General features: G+C 37.5%; 1 protein-coding gene across 1 annotated transcript in view; it reads right to left on the bottom strand.

Moving 5' to 3' along the window:
- Positions 1–12619, bottom strand: part of NALCN (sodium leak channel, non-selective) — a 250382-nt gene that overhangs the window by 156253 nt on the left and 81510 nt on the right. Inside the window, exons 9-11 of the mRNA XM_074815367.1 lie at positions 8765–8907; positions 8542–8646; positions 5714–5800 (exon numbers count right to left, since the gene is read on the bottom strand). Coding sequence (XP_074671468.1) covers positions 5714–5800; positions 8542–8646; positions 8765–8907 — 335 coding nt within the window. The remainder of the gene's footprint in view (positions 1–5713; positions 5801–8541; positions 8647–8764; positions 8908–12619) is intronic.

Genomic DNA, 12619 nt, shown 5'->3' with positions numbered 1-12619 from the left:
AATAAAAAATGGTGAATTTAAATATGCAAAAAATGTATATGGACAAAATATGTTTGGTTCTCCAGTTTTATAGATTATTTTTTTAATTCATACCAGAAAAAGACAGTGGTTCTCAACACCACATCAGAAGCTCATTTACATTATAGTTGCCCTGTCCCCTCCTTCCTCCAGTTAAACGGACTATAATAATTTCAGCTGTCTGAACTCATGACTTCTATTAATAACATAAACTGAAGTGAACACCAGTTTACATTACCAGATGAGACAGTAAGCTGACGTGTCCCTGGAGTAAACTCACTGCCTCCTCAATTGGCATTGTTACTGTGGTTAAAGACCCTGAAAAAAGGGGGCGAGCAGACAGCAGAGGATGGTAACAGCTTTACCTTCTTCATCTGAAATAGCATAAAGCTGAAACTGAGCACATATTTAATGACGGATCATTTTGTGAATCCCCAACCAGACACTCAGAGTTAGCCAGATATTGGAGTTTCTACCTCTTTTTTCCATTCACCACACCTTCACCATTTCTTCCCAGACCCTATGTACAAGTGGAAAATATTGGAAGTCTTTTTTTTTTTTTTTTTCCTTTTCATAATATCCAACATTTGCTATATTCCCATATGCATCTGAGGATAGGAAGGTTGGATGGGGTTGGACTTTATTGTGCATGCTATTCTGTTGCCAATATGTTTAGTTTCTCTGCAGTCTTCCATTCCACCTCATTTTTTTCACCGTTTCTATCTCACCAAAGCTAACTGCTTGCTTTTACATTACACTTTGCATACTCTGCTCCAGAGTCTCCTCAATAAAACTAATATGGTTGTTTTACACTACTGTTTCAGTGCCAAGTACATCACTGAACTACCCAAGCTTCTGTTAACTGATGTAATTTCTAGGCTTTCTAAACAAGAAAAGGGCATATAAAAAAAAAGTAGATTTTTTTTTTTAATGGCAGCCTCAGAAGTTCAGGATTTGGAACAATTTAATCTGCTTCTGAATAAACTCATATAATACACTCAAACAATAAACTCATTCAAATCAAAACTTACTTTTAGCCAACTGAAAGAATATTTTTCTTTCACTGTAACAGAGGATTTAAGTTAATTGGAAGAAATGTATTATATATGTATTTAATTTAATGAAAGACACTGTAGGTAAGAAGAGAATAGGACTGAGTAGGCATACCTTCTGCTTGATTCTGAAGTTACACTAAAGGGCAAATTAGTACAAAAATAGACTACCACACTTTTTTGGTTCACCAATAATTACTTCCAATGAAAGAGAAAAGGAGAAAACCCACTTACGCCCTTGTCTGTTACTCCTGCAGTGAAAATCCCTAAGTACTGTTTTGTCTCATTTCTCTCTCTCTCTCTCTCATTCAATATATCCTTATGAAACTGCTAAAACACTAGATTTCTGCTTCTCTGGCCATCTCTCCTCCACCTTCCATATGTTTTCTGTCTTTTGATATTACTTTGATCATTTTGTCTCTTCAAGGTTCTCTAAAATTCTGTAATTGTACAGAATTTGTAAAATATAATACATAGCACGAAGGACTAACTTTCTTTTTGAGGCAAAAAGATTAATCATATGTTCAGGAGCACTGTAACCATCATAATGTCACTTGCTTGCTCAGATCATAGCTTTCTGACCTTCTATTTCTTCCCCATGGAGCACATATGATTAAAAGCGAATATAGCATTTCTAATCTGTTGAAGATTTTACGATCAGACTACGAGTGCACATATAGTTTGTGAGTTAGTGACCACTTCCATCCATGCTGACACATCACACACAGTGTTCCCAAGCTTTCCCTAAACATCATTCCATCTCCAGTTGTGCATTTCATATCTGCTGGACACACAACCCCAAAATATTTGCATGAACAGGGAATTGCTGTCTGGCTCATTGTTTCCCACAGGAATCACAGCTCCAGACTTTCTCTGCTTATTACAAAGCTATGTATTGAGAAGACTGAAGATGTCATTACTTGGTGTTAGTAATACCAACCACAGTTTCACGGAAGACATGTGAGTTGAATCTTTCCAGTTCAAGTTTAAATGAGCATGTGTATTTTACAAGTCTTTGCGGACAGGAAGACAAAGAGAAGGAATGAGCAATAAAAACATCAACAACCTCTAAAATTAATAGGAAAGGAATAATAAGAAACACAATATGTCTTTAACATGGGATTAAAGGGGTAAATACATGCTCAAAGTTTTTTGAAGGATTTTTTCTGGAACTTGGTGCTCATTTTTTCTTTATTTGTGAACTGAGAGCTTCCTACTGTGCTAGTAGGAGTAAATCACGGTAGGGAGGAAGTTCTAACACACTACAATGTGTTAAAGTAATATCAACAACAGCAAAATAATGTGGCAATGCGGGAACCTCAGCATGCATTCATGCCAAATGGTTCATGTTGAAATGGAAAACACAAAGATTATTTTTCAGTGACAAAAGAAAATCAATATTTAAAATCAATGCCAGTCATGGGGAACAGTGAGAATAAGTAACAAAAGACCACAAAGCACCTTTGGGAACACTCAAAGAAAAATGCAATAAATATAAAACCATTATACCAAAATAAAAGCCTCTCTGCCCCACATTCGGATAGATTTGCAAGTCAAAATCAGAAACCATACTGATACTAATCTTCCAGCCACTTCTAAGAAACTAATGAAAACTTAGTTAGATGTCTGAGTTAAAGTTCTTCAAAAACACCAGATTAATGCCAATCTTTCTTGCCCATCTCTCATAGTTTAGTCTTATTTACTTTTAACTATGTATACAAGAGCCCCTTGCAGATCCCAGACCTGTATATACCTGCTGGTTCTGTTCTGCCCATATGCCATGCAGCCAGTGGAAAGGCAGGTGGGCTCTCAGAAGAGACAAGAGGGGATACCCTGGCAAGCACAGTGGTGCTCACTTGCCCAGCAGTTTAGACACACCAAGGCACACTACTCACTAGATGGGACTCTGAAACACCTTTGTAATCCCATTTGTGGATGAGCTGTGATGAAAGTGAAAAGACATGGTTAGCCTGCTCATTCATTTTACCTAATTGAGCAGTTCAGTGCAACGACGACATGTTTGTGTGAGACAGTTACAAAGGCTCTGCACAGAGCCTGTACGGTATCTCCGCCTGAATTATTGTTTGCTTAGGAATAATACCAGATCTGCATTGCTTCACATGCCAGTGCAATGTTCTACCTAGGCTAGCATCACCTGTCAGGCCTCCCCTGACCTGGTCTGTGGGAATAAGCATAGCTGTACAGAAGCCGAACTAGTAAAACACAACAGATCCAGCTAGTCCATGTGAAGTGTCTTCCAAAACCTGTATTAGAGACGTTTTTATGTTACACACCACACATAAATCACATTATTCTTTCCTCCATCACTCCCTGCTTGAGAGAGCTGGATGTATCTATTTGCCAATTTAGATAGCATAAACCCGTCTTCCTGGAGTGCCTCTCAAGTAGTTAGTAGATTTAAACACTACAGTAGCCAAATCTGGGAGGGATAAACTTTTCTACCATAAGGAATGTGAACTAAAGCAAAGATATCTATTAAGTCGTTTTCTCAAGGCCTACGGGAAATTTGTGCTTGGCCAATAAATTGAACCCAGATCTCCAGAGTCCCTTTCCATTCCCTTAGCCACTATGATATTTCCTCTCCTGACGCACAGTATAGTTTGTTGAGGAAGTAAATTCTAAATAACTCAGTACACTGAATAAGTGCAGTTTCACCAAAGCACAGACCAGACCTATGTAACTGCTGAAACAGAACTTTTAATAATGTTCCTGTTCATATTTGGAGCAATAATTATTTACAGAGCCCAGACAGGAATTAATAAAACCAAACTGCAAACTTTAATTAAAATGATACAGAGCAATAGAGAGTCCTCACTACCTTTTTCTAAAAACTCTATCCTTCACAGGATATTGAATGGCAATGTACTTAGCTAATAAAGGTCAGAAGAATGCATATTAATTGAATGTGTCCTAAAGGCAGGGTATATATTCTACAATCTGATTAACTCTTACCTAGATTCAGATTTATGTACCATGTTCCTCTTAAGGAACAAAACCCACCCAAACTGTTAGAAAATAACTATCACATCTCTCACTAGGGACTTAATGCATAAAGAATGCCTTTAATATATTGCAAAGGCTTTAAACACATGAATTTCTTATGAAGTCTATTTGCTTTTTACCTTGGATTGATTGAACTGAAACAATAATGCATGGTAAAATGAAAAAAGGTGCATGTGTTTATCCAGGCTTTGAGATTTTGCTTTCTTTGGGCTGTATTTTAGCCTATGTTTAATAAGAATAAAGCCTATTTTGGACACTATCCTAATAAAATAATATTTTAACGCATTGCTTTCGTTTGGATTGCTTTCCTTGGATTTACATCCAGCAAGGTCACAGATTACTGGAAGCCCTGCAGATGTTGCACAAAGGGATGAAGAATGCAAAGAAAACTGCTAGCTGAGTTGCAATTATAAAAAGTTCCAGCAGCCACTGATGCATGAAGTTTATGTTCCCTGGAACACAATTTACTATGTGTTCACAGGATTCCTAAGCGGGGCAAGAATGCAATAATACAGACAAAGGCAGACCAGGTAAGTCAGATGCTATCTTAACTGTCATCTGGAGGAGTTTTCACTGTAAGTTCAACGACATTTTATCCACATACCTGAGACTGTTGCTTGAGAACACCATAAATGATGTTCCTGTTGCTGTCAAAATCAAGAATTAAATTTGGGAAGAGGAATTATCAGTTAAGACATATCCCATAATTCAATATATGGCAGTGGTTTGACAAAGCAGAGGTATTTTAGAATGAACAGCTTGTGGAGGGGATGAAAGGTGCTTGCCAGCTTAGTGTTCAGCAATGTACATGCTGCCCACAAGTACATGTATTTTAGTTTACACATTAAACCAAATATAACCAAAACTGCCAGCAAACATCACGGTATCAGATTGCTACAGTAGATTTGGCTTTCTACTCTGAAGCAGGTTTGTTTCACCCAGAAGTGACATTATTTAAGTTGCAAATAAAAATTTGAGCTGCTGTACAATGTGCTGCAATGAAAAGGATTTACAAAAATATTACTTATCTTAGTCTGGATTTATTTAAACAATGAGGACAGAGTTTTACAAACTCACCTATATCCAAGTGAGAATATTAAACCTGGAAGTTTCAAACACTGTATGGCTTACTACCTACATGCCTCTTCCCCCTTCTTCTGTGAAACTAGTTTCAAGATGGAACGAGAGAAATGAGGTACTTCTGTGTTTATCATTAGTCATGCTTCTTGGCATAATGTTATTGTAATTTGCAGTTAATAACCAAGCATTTCTGTTGTGAATAACCTAGGAGTGGAATCAGTCTGTACATAAAGTCTGAGAGATAAAGGATGATTACTTATGTTACTTTATATTTACAAAATCTAAAATCTTTCTTTCATGAGCACACGAAACAGGGCCTTTATAAGGAATGCATTTTTCTAATCTTCTCCCTTTGGATGTGGTATATCTTTTTTTGTTGATCTGCAATTTTCAAGAACAAGTCTACACTGCAGAAAGCAATGGATTTAAAGAAATTTATGACTAAAACTCTTGCAGCTATTGCTCAACAGAGTCTCCTTATATCAACATTTGAGTGTTGCTGGTTACACACACTGATTTATTAAAAAGTAATGTCATACCTGTAGACATGCAGGAGCTCTGCCCTGGGGTTTATTCACATCAACAGCCACAAGCTGCCAACCTCCAGCAGCATCTTCATGAAACATCTTGAAAGGGAAAATTGTCAGAAATGTTTTACGTGCCAATAAATACAAGTGAAATCTAATACATTCCCCTTAAGGATCTGCATACATTTTGATGATCGCTAGTTTAAAATAAGAGGGAAATGGTTCTTACTGCTACAGAAAAAAAGCAATGTGCTCTTTTTCCAACATTAATAGATTCTGAATTTTACTCAGATAACAACAAACACAATGTGTCTCTATTAGTCCTAATGTAGAAACCGATTCAATGAATCTCTGATCAGTATCATTAGATGGTGGTACCTGTTCAGAATAAATTCTTTACTAAGGTAAGCTTATCCTGAGGAAACACAAATACATTGTGACCACAAAATAAGCTTCATGGTGCATTGGGAAATAATAGACAACCTCATCTTTTTTACCGGCAAAATTATTTTACTCCAAGGATCAGACTTTATTTTTGTTGCACTGATGCATATCAGGAGTAGCTGTACAGTCCTTCTGTACTGTTATCCAGAGTTTATAATTCCTGCAAACAGCTGAATGATATTCTGGCTCTAATGATGTCAATGGAAAAGGCTCTCTTGACCACAGTGGTATTCACATTTTACCAACAATCTCTGGAAGCACAGGTGTAGGCATTCGGGCTTTTTTTTTTCCCCCTTGGAAATTAGGACATAAAAAGATGCAGACTGCTAATGGACAGTGAGAAACCATGCCTGGACGTGATTAACACTGTCCTTGAAAATATCCTTGAAAGAAAATGAATGGCTCTAGCATTTTGAATTGCCACCTGGGCATCTGCATATACTATGTAACGAAGTGTGGCAAAGTTCCCACCTCACTCCTACCTTTTCCTTGATACCCAGCACCCAGCACCTTGAGAACACAGCCACAGCAGCATGGTTGAAGCTTAAAGGCCATCCTGAGAGAAGTGCTCATTAGACTGGGGACAGTGTCACACAAATATGGTTGTAATGCTGCTGAGTCCTTATGTAGCATCTCTGCACCAGGAAGAGTTGCCAACTCAGCGCAGCACTGAGTTATTCTTCTTTGTACCATGCTTTAATATGCAGTGATAAAGTGCTTTACAAGAACCTCCTTTTACCCTTCTCCAGAGACCGCTTCCTTGACTTTGACTCTCTGACACTCATTCTCTTTTCTATAGGACTAAGTTTCGGGACCAGTTTAATGATTTATGAAGTGGGCAAATGAAGAAAGATATTGTTGCTTTTTCTCAAGGTTATTTCATGCCCAAAACAAGCAAGGTTTTTAACTTTGTCTGGTGCTTTGAACAAGAAACTGCAAGAAATTTTCTGCTCTTCTTAATACAGAAAAAGATACATCGCTTTTATAGTTCAATAAAATGGACTCCCTTTATGTCCCATCATGCCAGTGACTCAAGGAGCAAAGTAACCATGCATTTGTCTGCAGCCAACATGATATTTTATTTTGCGTGATGCAATTTATATTCAACATGTTCATATTCTCTGGCATGATGACATTATTTTGGGAATTTCTTTTATCCTTGAAATTCCTTAATGTCGGCTGCTTCTTGAGTTTCCCTACATTGATCTCTCTGTTCCAGCTTTTAGTTTAGAGTATGTCGGTTAAGCCTATATGGCTCAGGAATTGGTCCCATCAGAGATGAAACAAACATTATGTTCCTCAGGCTAAGTATGTGTCATGTGGAAAAGTCCCTTTTTTTGTTAGATTTTAAATTGATATCAACAAGTCTGCTTTGACAAAGACATATATAAAGTAGAAATTATTGCCACAAAGTCTATTTGAGGTGAAAAATGTAGCAGCAGGCACAAAAGGACTAGAGTTCCATACAGTTACGGGAATATCCAGAGGAATATCAGAAAATATTTCATAAATAATTCTGAAACACGTAAATCCTCTGGCTTAAGAAAAGAAATAAACTCTAGCTACAGAGGTTAGAAAAATTTCCCTCATGGGTGTGTTTCTCGTATCTGTCTTCCTAAGGGCTTTTTGCAGGAAGCCGGTACCGGTCCCTCTTACAGATGGCAAACTGCACTAGCCTGAAAAAGCCTGACCTTTTGTACATTCAGGATACATAATATGACAGTTACAATAATGTGTGGGAAAATTTAAATCTCAACCCGTTAGCCCTTGTTTTTCATACGGGGTCTTTCACACTACCCAGCCCACACATAGCGCCCTTCCTATCATGGCTTCTTCCTACCCATTATTTCACATTCAGGGTTTCACTTTCTGTGGCTACCCAATTATTAGCATGGCTCTTTCATTGCCTCAGCACCTCACTCCGCCTTGGTCTCAACATGCCCTTCTCAGCTCCAGGACCAGCTTCCCCAAACACTTCAGCTAACCTCTGACCTCTCTTCTTACAGCTACAGCTTGCAGTTTCAGCTTTTCTTCCTTAGCACAGAAAGTGATATTCAATAGCAACCCTAATTCCAAACCCACCAATGACATGATAAAAAAACATTATCCTACTTCATTAAAAGAGAATTAAAACAGTGATAACATACCCAGCAATACAGAGAACCATATTACAGTCTTCTCTAATACTCTTTTTTTAAGAAAGCCTAGTTGGATAATATAACATAGAATTTAATTTTACATGAAAATTCATATACCAACTTAAAATATATGTAGTAACATGCAAAGTCAAATAAATCAGATAAAATAATAATTAATAGGAATTTTTGGCTTATTATTCATTCATGAACTAAACCCAGTCAAGCCCCCAGAGAATCTCAGCATCTCAGCTGTTTCACCTGGGTGGTGGCAGTTGAAGTAGTACTGCTCCTGGACCCCCACATCTGCTGGAACTGTACTCTAATTTCTGCAAATGTCTCAATGATGACTGCAATGAAAACATTCTGAAAAAAGAACAAGAAAGAATGGCTGACACAAAGCTCAGCAAGCAGAAAAGAGAAGAAATTCATTCTAATATGATCTACATTTCAGACAGGTTTAAAAGAACACATTTTTCAGTACCTTAACGAGCCAGGCCAGAAAGAAAATTAAGGTGATGAAATAGAAATATGAACGCCATCGGGGAAAACTGTCGATTGCTCGGTACATAAGGAACACCCAGCCTTCCTGAGAAGCAGCTTCGTAAACAGTAAATATGCTTGTGCCTGTAAGAGGAAAAATGAAAATGTTTGGCATTAAGTCTTTCTGAAAGTTCTCACTATCAGCAAACAATAATCTTTTATCTATTCCATTTTCCTTTTCTCTAAAGTGTATCAGCTCTCCTCTCCTCCTTCAAAGAGAAGTTTTTCAGATGCAATTCCATGTTTCTTCCTTTTGCAACTGAATATCAATTGGTTTTGTATCAGATCAGACTGACTCCCTTCTCTCCCTGGGCACACATGCATAATCCCTTAGATGGGTTCACTGCCAGTATGCAAATGTCTCCAAAGGCAGATTTTGTCCCATCATGTGACTTCAGCAGCATTCGTAAGAAAAAGCAGATTTAATTAAAACTATCAGGATCAACATTTGGTAGGCAAAAGGCATTACTATTAGTACCAGCAACACTGAGTACGCAGCAATACACCGAGAAGGTGCCTGACACTAGCATGTGCAGTTAGGCACCTACAATAAGCTACTGAACAGTTTTCAGGCAGGTAGCCAGGGTAGCTGCATTAACATACATGTGTTGCTTTAAAAAATGTTAAAGCATTTTTAAGCTGAACTTTCTCTATCACTCTGGGGAGGTGGGGAGAAGATGAAAGAAAAGTTATGAGGGGTTTATGTGTGCAGAAACCACTTTTGAATAAAAGCTACAAAGTTACTACTTTTAAACTTAAGATCCAAACTCATCCTAATGTCTGAGTGATAATATGCTTCAGACAGCTCCTCCTTCCCCCTTATCTCTGCAATGAAAGCTCTGAAATACAGACTGTGGTTAGGGTTCGTACGGCATTCTTGTCTGAAGCATTTTTTTTGTTCTGAGAGGAACACAATTAAACTGTGAAATTAAACTGTGAAATCTCACAAACTGCTGTGAAATCACAGAATTGTCCTACAGCCACCTGCTAGCTCCACTCCAGTACTGCTTCGTTTCACAAAACACCTTGGATAAAAGAAAGGGAGCGTGAGGAGTACTGCCTTTAGCAAAACACAGAAGCTGCTAGCAACACAGATAGCAAGCGACTATCTGATCCTGTTCACAAAGAAAGGAGCAGCTCTAGTCAGAAATTCCTGGGTCCAGGAGTTTTCCAAAAACTCACACTAGCCTATAAGGAGCTCTGCACTATTATTCTCCCACTGAATTTGCAGCATCTACATCCTTTTGCCTGCTAACACAGATGGGATGAACTGTTTTTGCCTTAGGGAGTCCCTTTTGCAGATAAATCTTCACTGATAAGAGGAGACAGGGATGAATGGATTTTTTTCCATATAAACTCACCCCTTTGATATGTAGGTGTTGAATGGTTAACAAGGTCATGGTGCGTAGGCAAAAATGTTAATCCTTTGTTAATTTTTCTGGTTATTGGATTCCTTCCTATTTACTCCATATGGTTCTCAGGGGGACAGAAATTAAGAGGAAAGAAAAAACATTCAAGCATGAGAGCAAAGCCCTTTCTATTTCGTCAGAAAAGAGAGTGGTCTCTATCAGTACTGAAATATCCATCAGTGATTATTTCATGGGTATTCTGTATTTCAAGAATTCATAAAGCAATGGTTCAATTATCTAATATTATACTGTTGCTGAACTGATTAAATTATTGAACAAAACAGTGCTGTTGAGGACAGGCAGAGATTAAGGGAAAAGAGGAATCTATTAAAAGTTGCTGGCTAGGAAGCTGTCATTAGTCATTACCAATGGGAAAGTCACAGTGAAGATTAGTAAAATAGAGGGGATGTCATGCAAAGTATTTATAACACATACACTGGGCCATCTGCCACAGTAAAGCAATACTGTGAATGGACAAAAATGCACAGTTAAACCAATTAAAATAATATGTGTTTGTCTGTGACACTAAAGTAAAAATATGTCTTGCATATGACTGGTGCAGGTGTTCTTAAGGCTATTAGAAAGCAATCACCACTAGGAATATACATTCTTACTTAACATATGTGACTACAATGTAATAAAGCTTTCAATACTGATGCCAGGAGCCATGCTGTTAACTATCTCTGTAAATACTGGATACAAAATAAAAGCATGACAGTAAGGGATCCAACACCATGAAACGTTTTGCTTTCAAAAAGGAGAGTAGTTCTTAGTGTTAACATCTGCCTTACTGCATATTTTTGCTCTTCTAAATTACATTTAAAGACAATCAGCAACCAATTTTTTTTGTTCTGAGAATTTCTTTAATATCTGACTACATCTTCCTAAAGCCATGTGTAAGTTATTAAAAAGACTCTTCCTTTCACAGCACCATGCTCTATTCTTCTCACTATGTTCAAAGCCATACAGAGGGAGAGGAAGTATCAAAATTTTAAGTGATGGTGGGATACATCATCAGACATGGTGATGCTTCCGTGTATGAAACCTAACTTATGCCCCTTAGATCAAATGGCAAAATTCTCCTTTTCCACAGGTTTCAGTATTCTGTCTATCAGTGACATAGTGTCTTCCTGTACTAGTTCAGAGGGCTTAAGTCCTGACCACATAGTGCTAGGAGTCCCATGGTTAGGGAACATGAGAACACAGGACCTCCTGTAGTTTGTGTAAGAAAAGCAGGAATATGGGTGGCAGGGGAACGAGGGCTTGAAAACCTGCAGAACCTGACTATTTAGATAAACAACAGGCCCCATATATTTCAAAATACAGTCAATGTCTTGAACATTTAGGTCAAGATTCATGCAATCTAACTACAGGCATCAGCGAGACATTTCAGTCATGAAAAAGTTTTGAACCATGACGAGGGTTAAACATATGATTATAATGACATTACTCATCAGTTTAGGCACATTGGCATGGGTAACTTGCTGAATTTGGGAATAAGATTTCAACACCTGTACCCAGAATACTGTTAAATCTTAGCAAATAAAAACATCTAGAAAATATTTATAATTTTCCTATTTGTTTCAGTAGATGGCTAAAACTTGGTGGCAAGAAAGATTAAAGTCATTTAGAAGGAACTTTCTGATGACAATGGAGGTAAAGGAATACACTTTGAAATTTTTTTTTCAGTGCTTTTATTTGAACCTGTGTAATAAATTCCACATTTTGATGTAACAGTAAAACAAGTCCTTTAACCACTCTGATGGTTAATCAAAACAAGAAGGAAAAACATTTCTCAGTACACAAATTAAAACTAAATAAATCAGTATCATAATCCGTATCAGTCTCAAAAGACTGCTTTTATGCAACCAATAAACACTTCTAGCTTTGGAAATGTTTTACAACTGCACATGGTCATTACCAAAAAGAAAAGAAAAAGAAGTCCAGAAAATGAAAGATTTTGTGAAGTATGGGAAAAGAGACTGAATCTTGTTAAACTTATGCAACATTTTCACTTACTTCATACTGTATAGAAGAAAAGACAGCAATCAGAGACAAACTGTATCCCTACTAATAATGCATGTTAAGGTAAATGGGCATTCACCATGGAAATGCAGGGGTCTTATGTCTTCTTCAATATGTTTCTTTCAGATCTACCATCTAGGAGCATCAGTCTGAAGGGACATGGAGGAAACAGTTGTTTCAACACCTAAATAATTATAATAAAAGAAAATTCTACTGGTTTCCATGCTTAATCAGGGAGCAAGGTCACCCGGCTCTTCCACACTACACAGATATACCAGGAAGTACAATAGAGTACCAGGAAAAAAAGAATTAAAAGAGCCAGAGCACGTAGGTAATGATTTTCCACAGGAGAGTGAAGACAC

Source organism: Strix aluco, chromosome 2 (assembly GCF_031877795.1).
Source record: "Strix aluco isolate bStrAlu1 chromosome 2, bStrAlu1.hap1, whole genome shotgun sequence".
In the NCBI taxonomy this organism is placed as follows: Eukaryota; Metazoa; Chordata; class Aves; order Strigiformes; family Strigidae; genus Strix; species Strix aluco.
The sequence above is the reverse complement of the archived record's forward strand: the minus strand, read 5'-3'. Positions and strand labels throughout refer to the sequence as shown.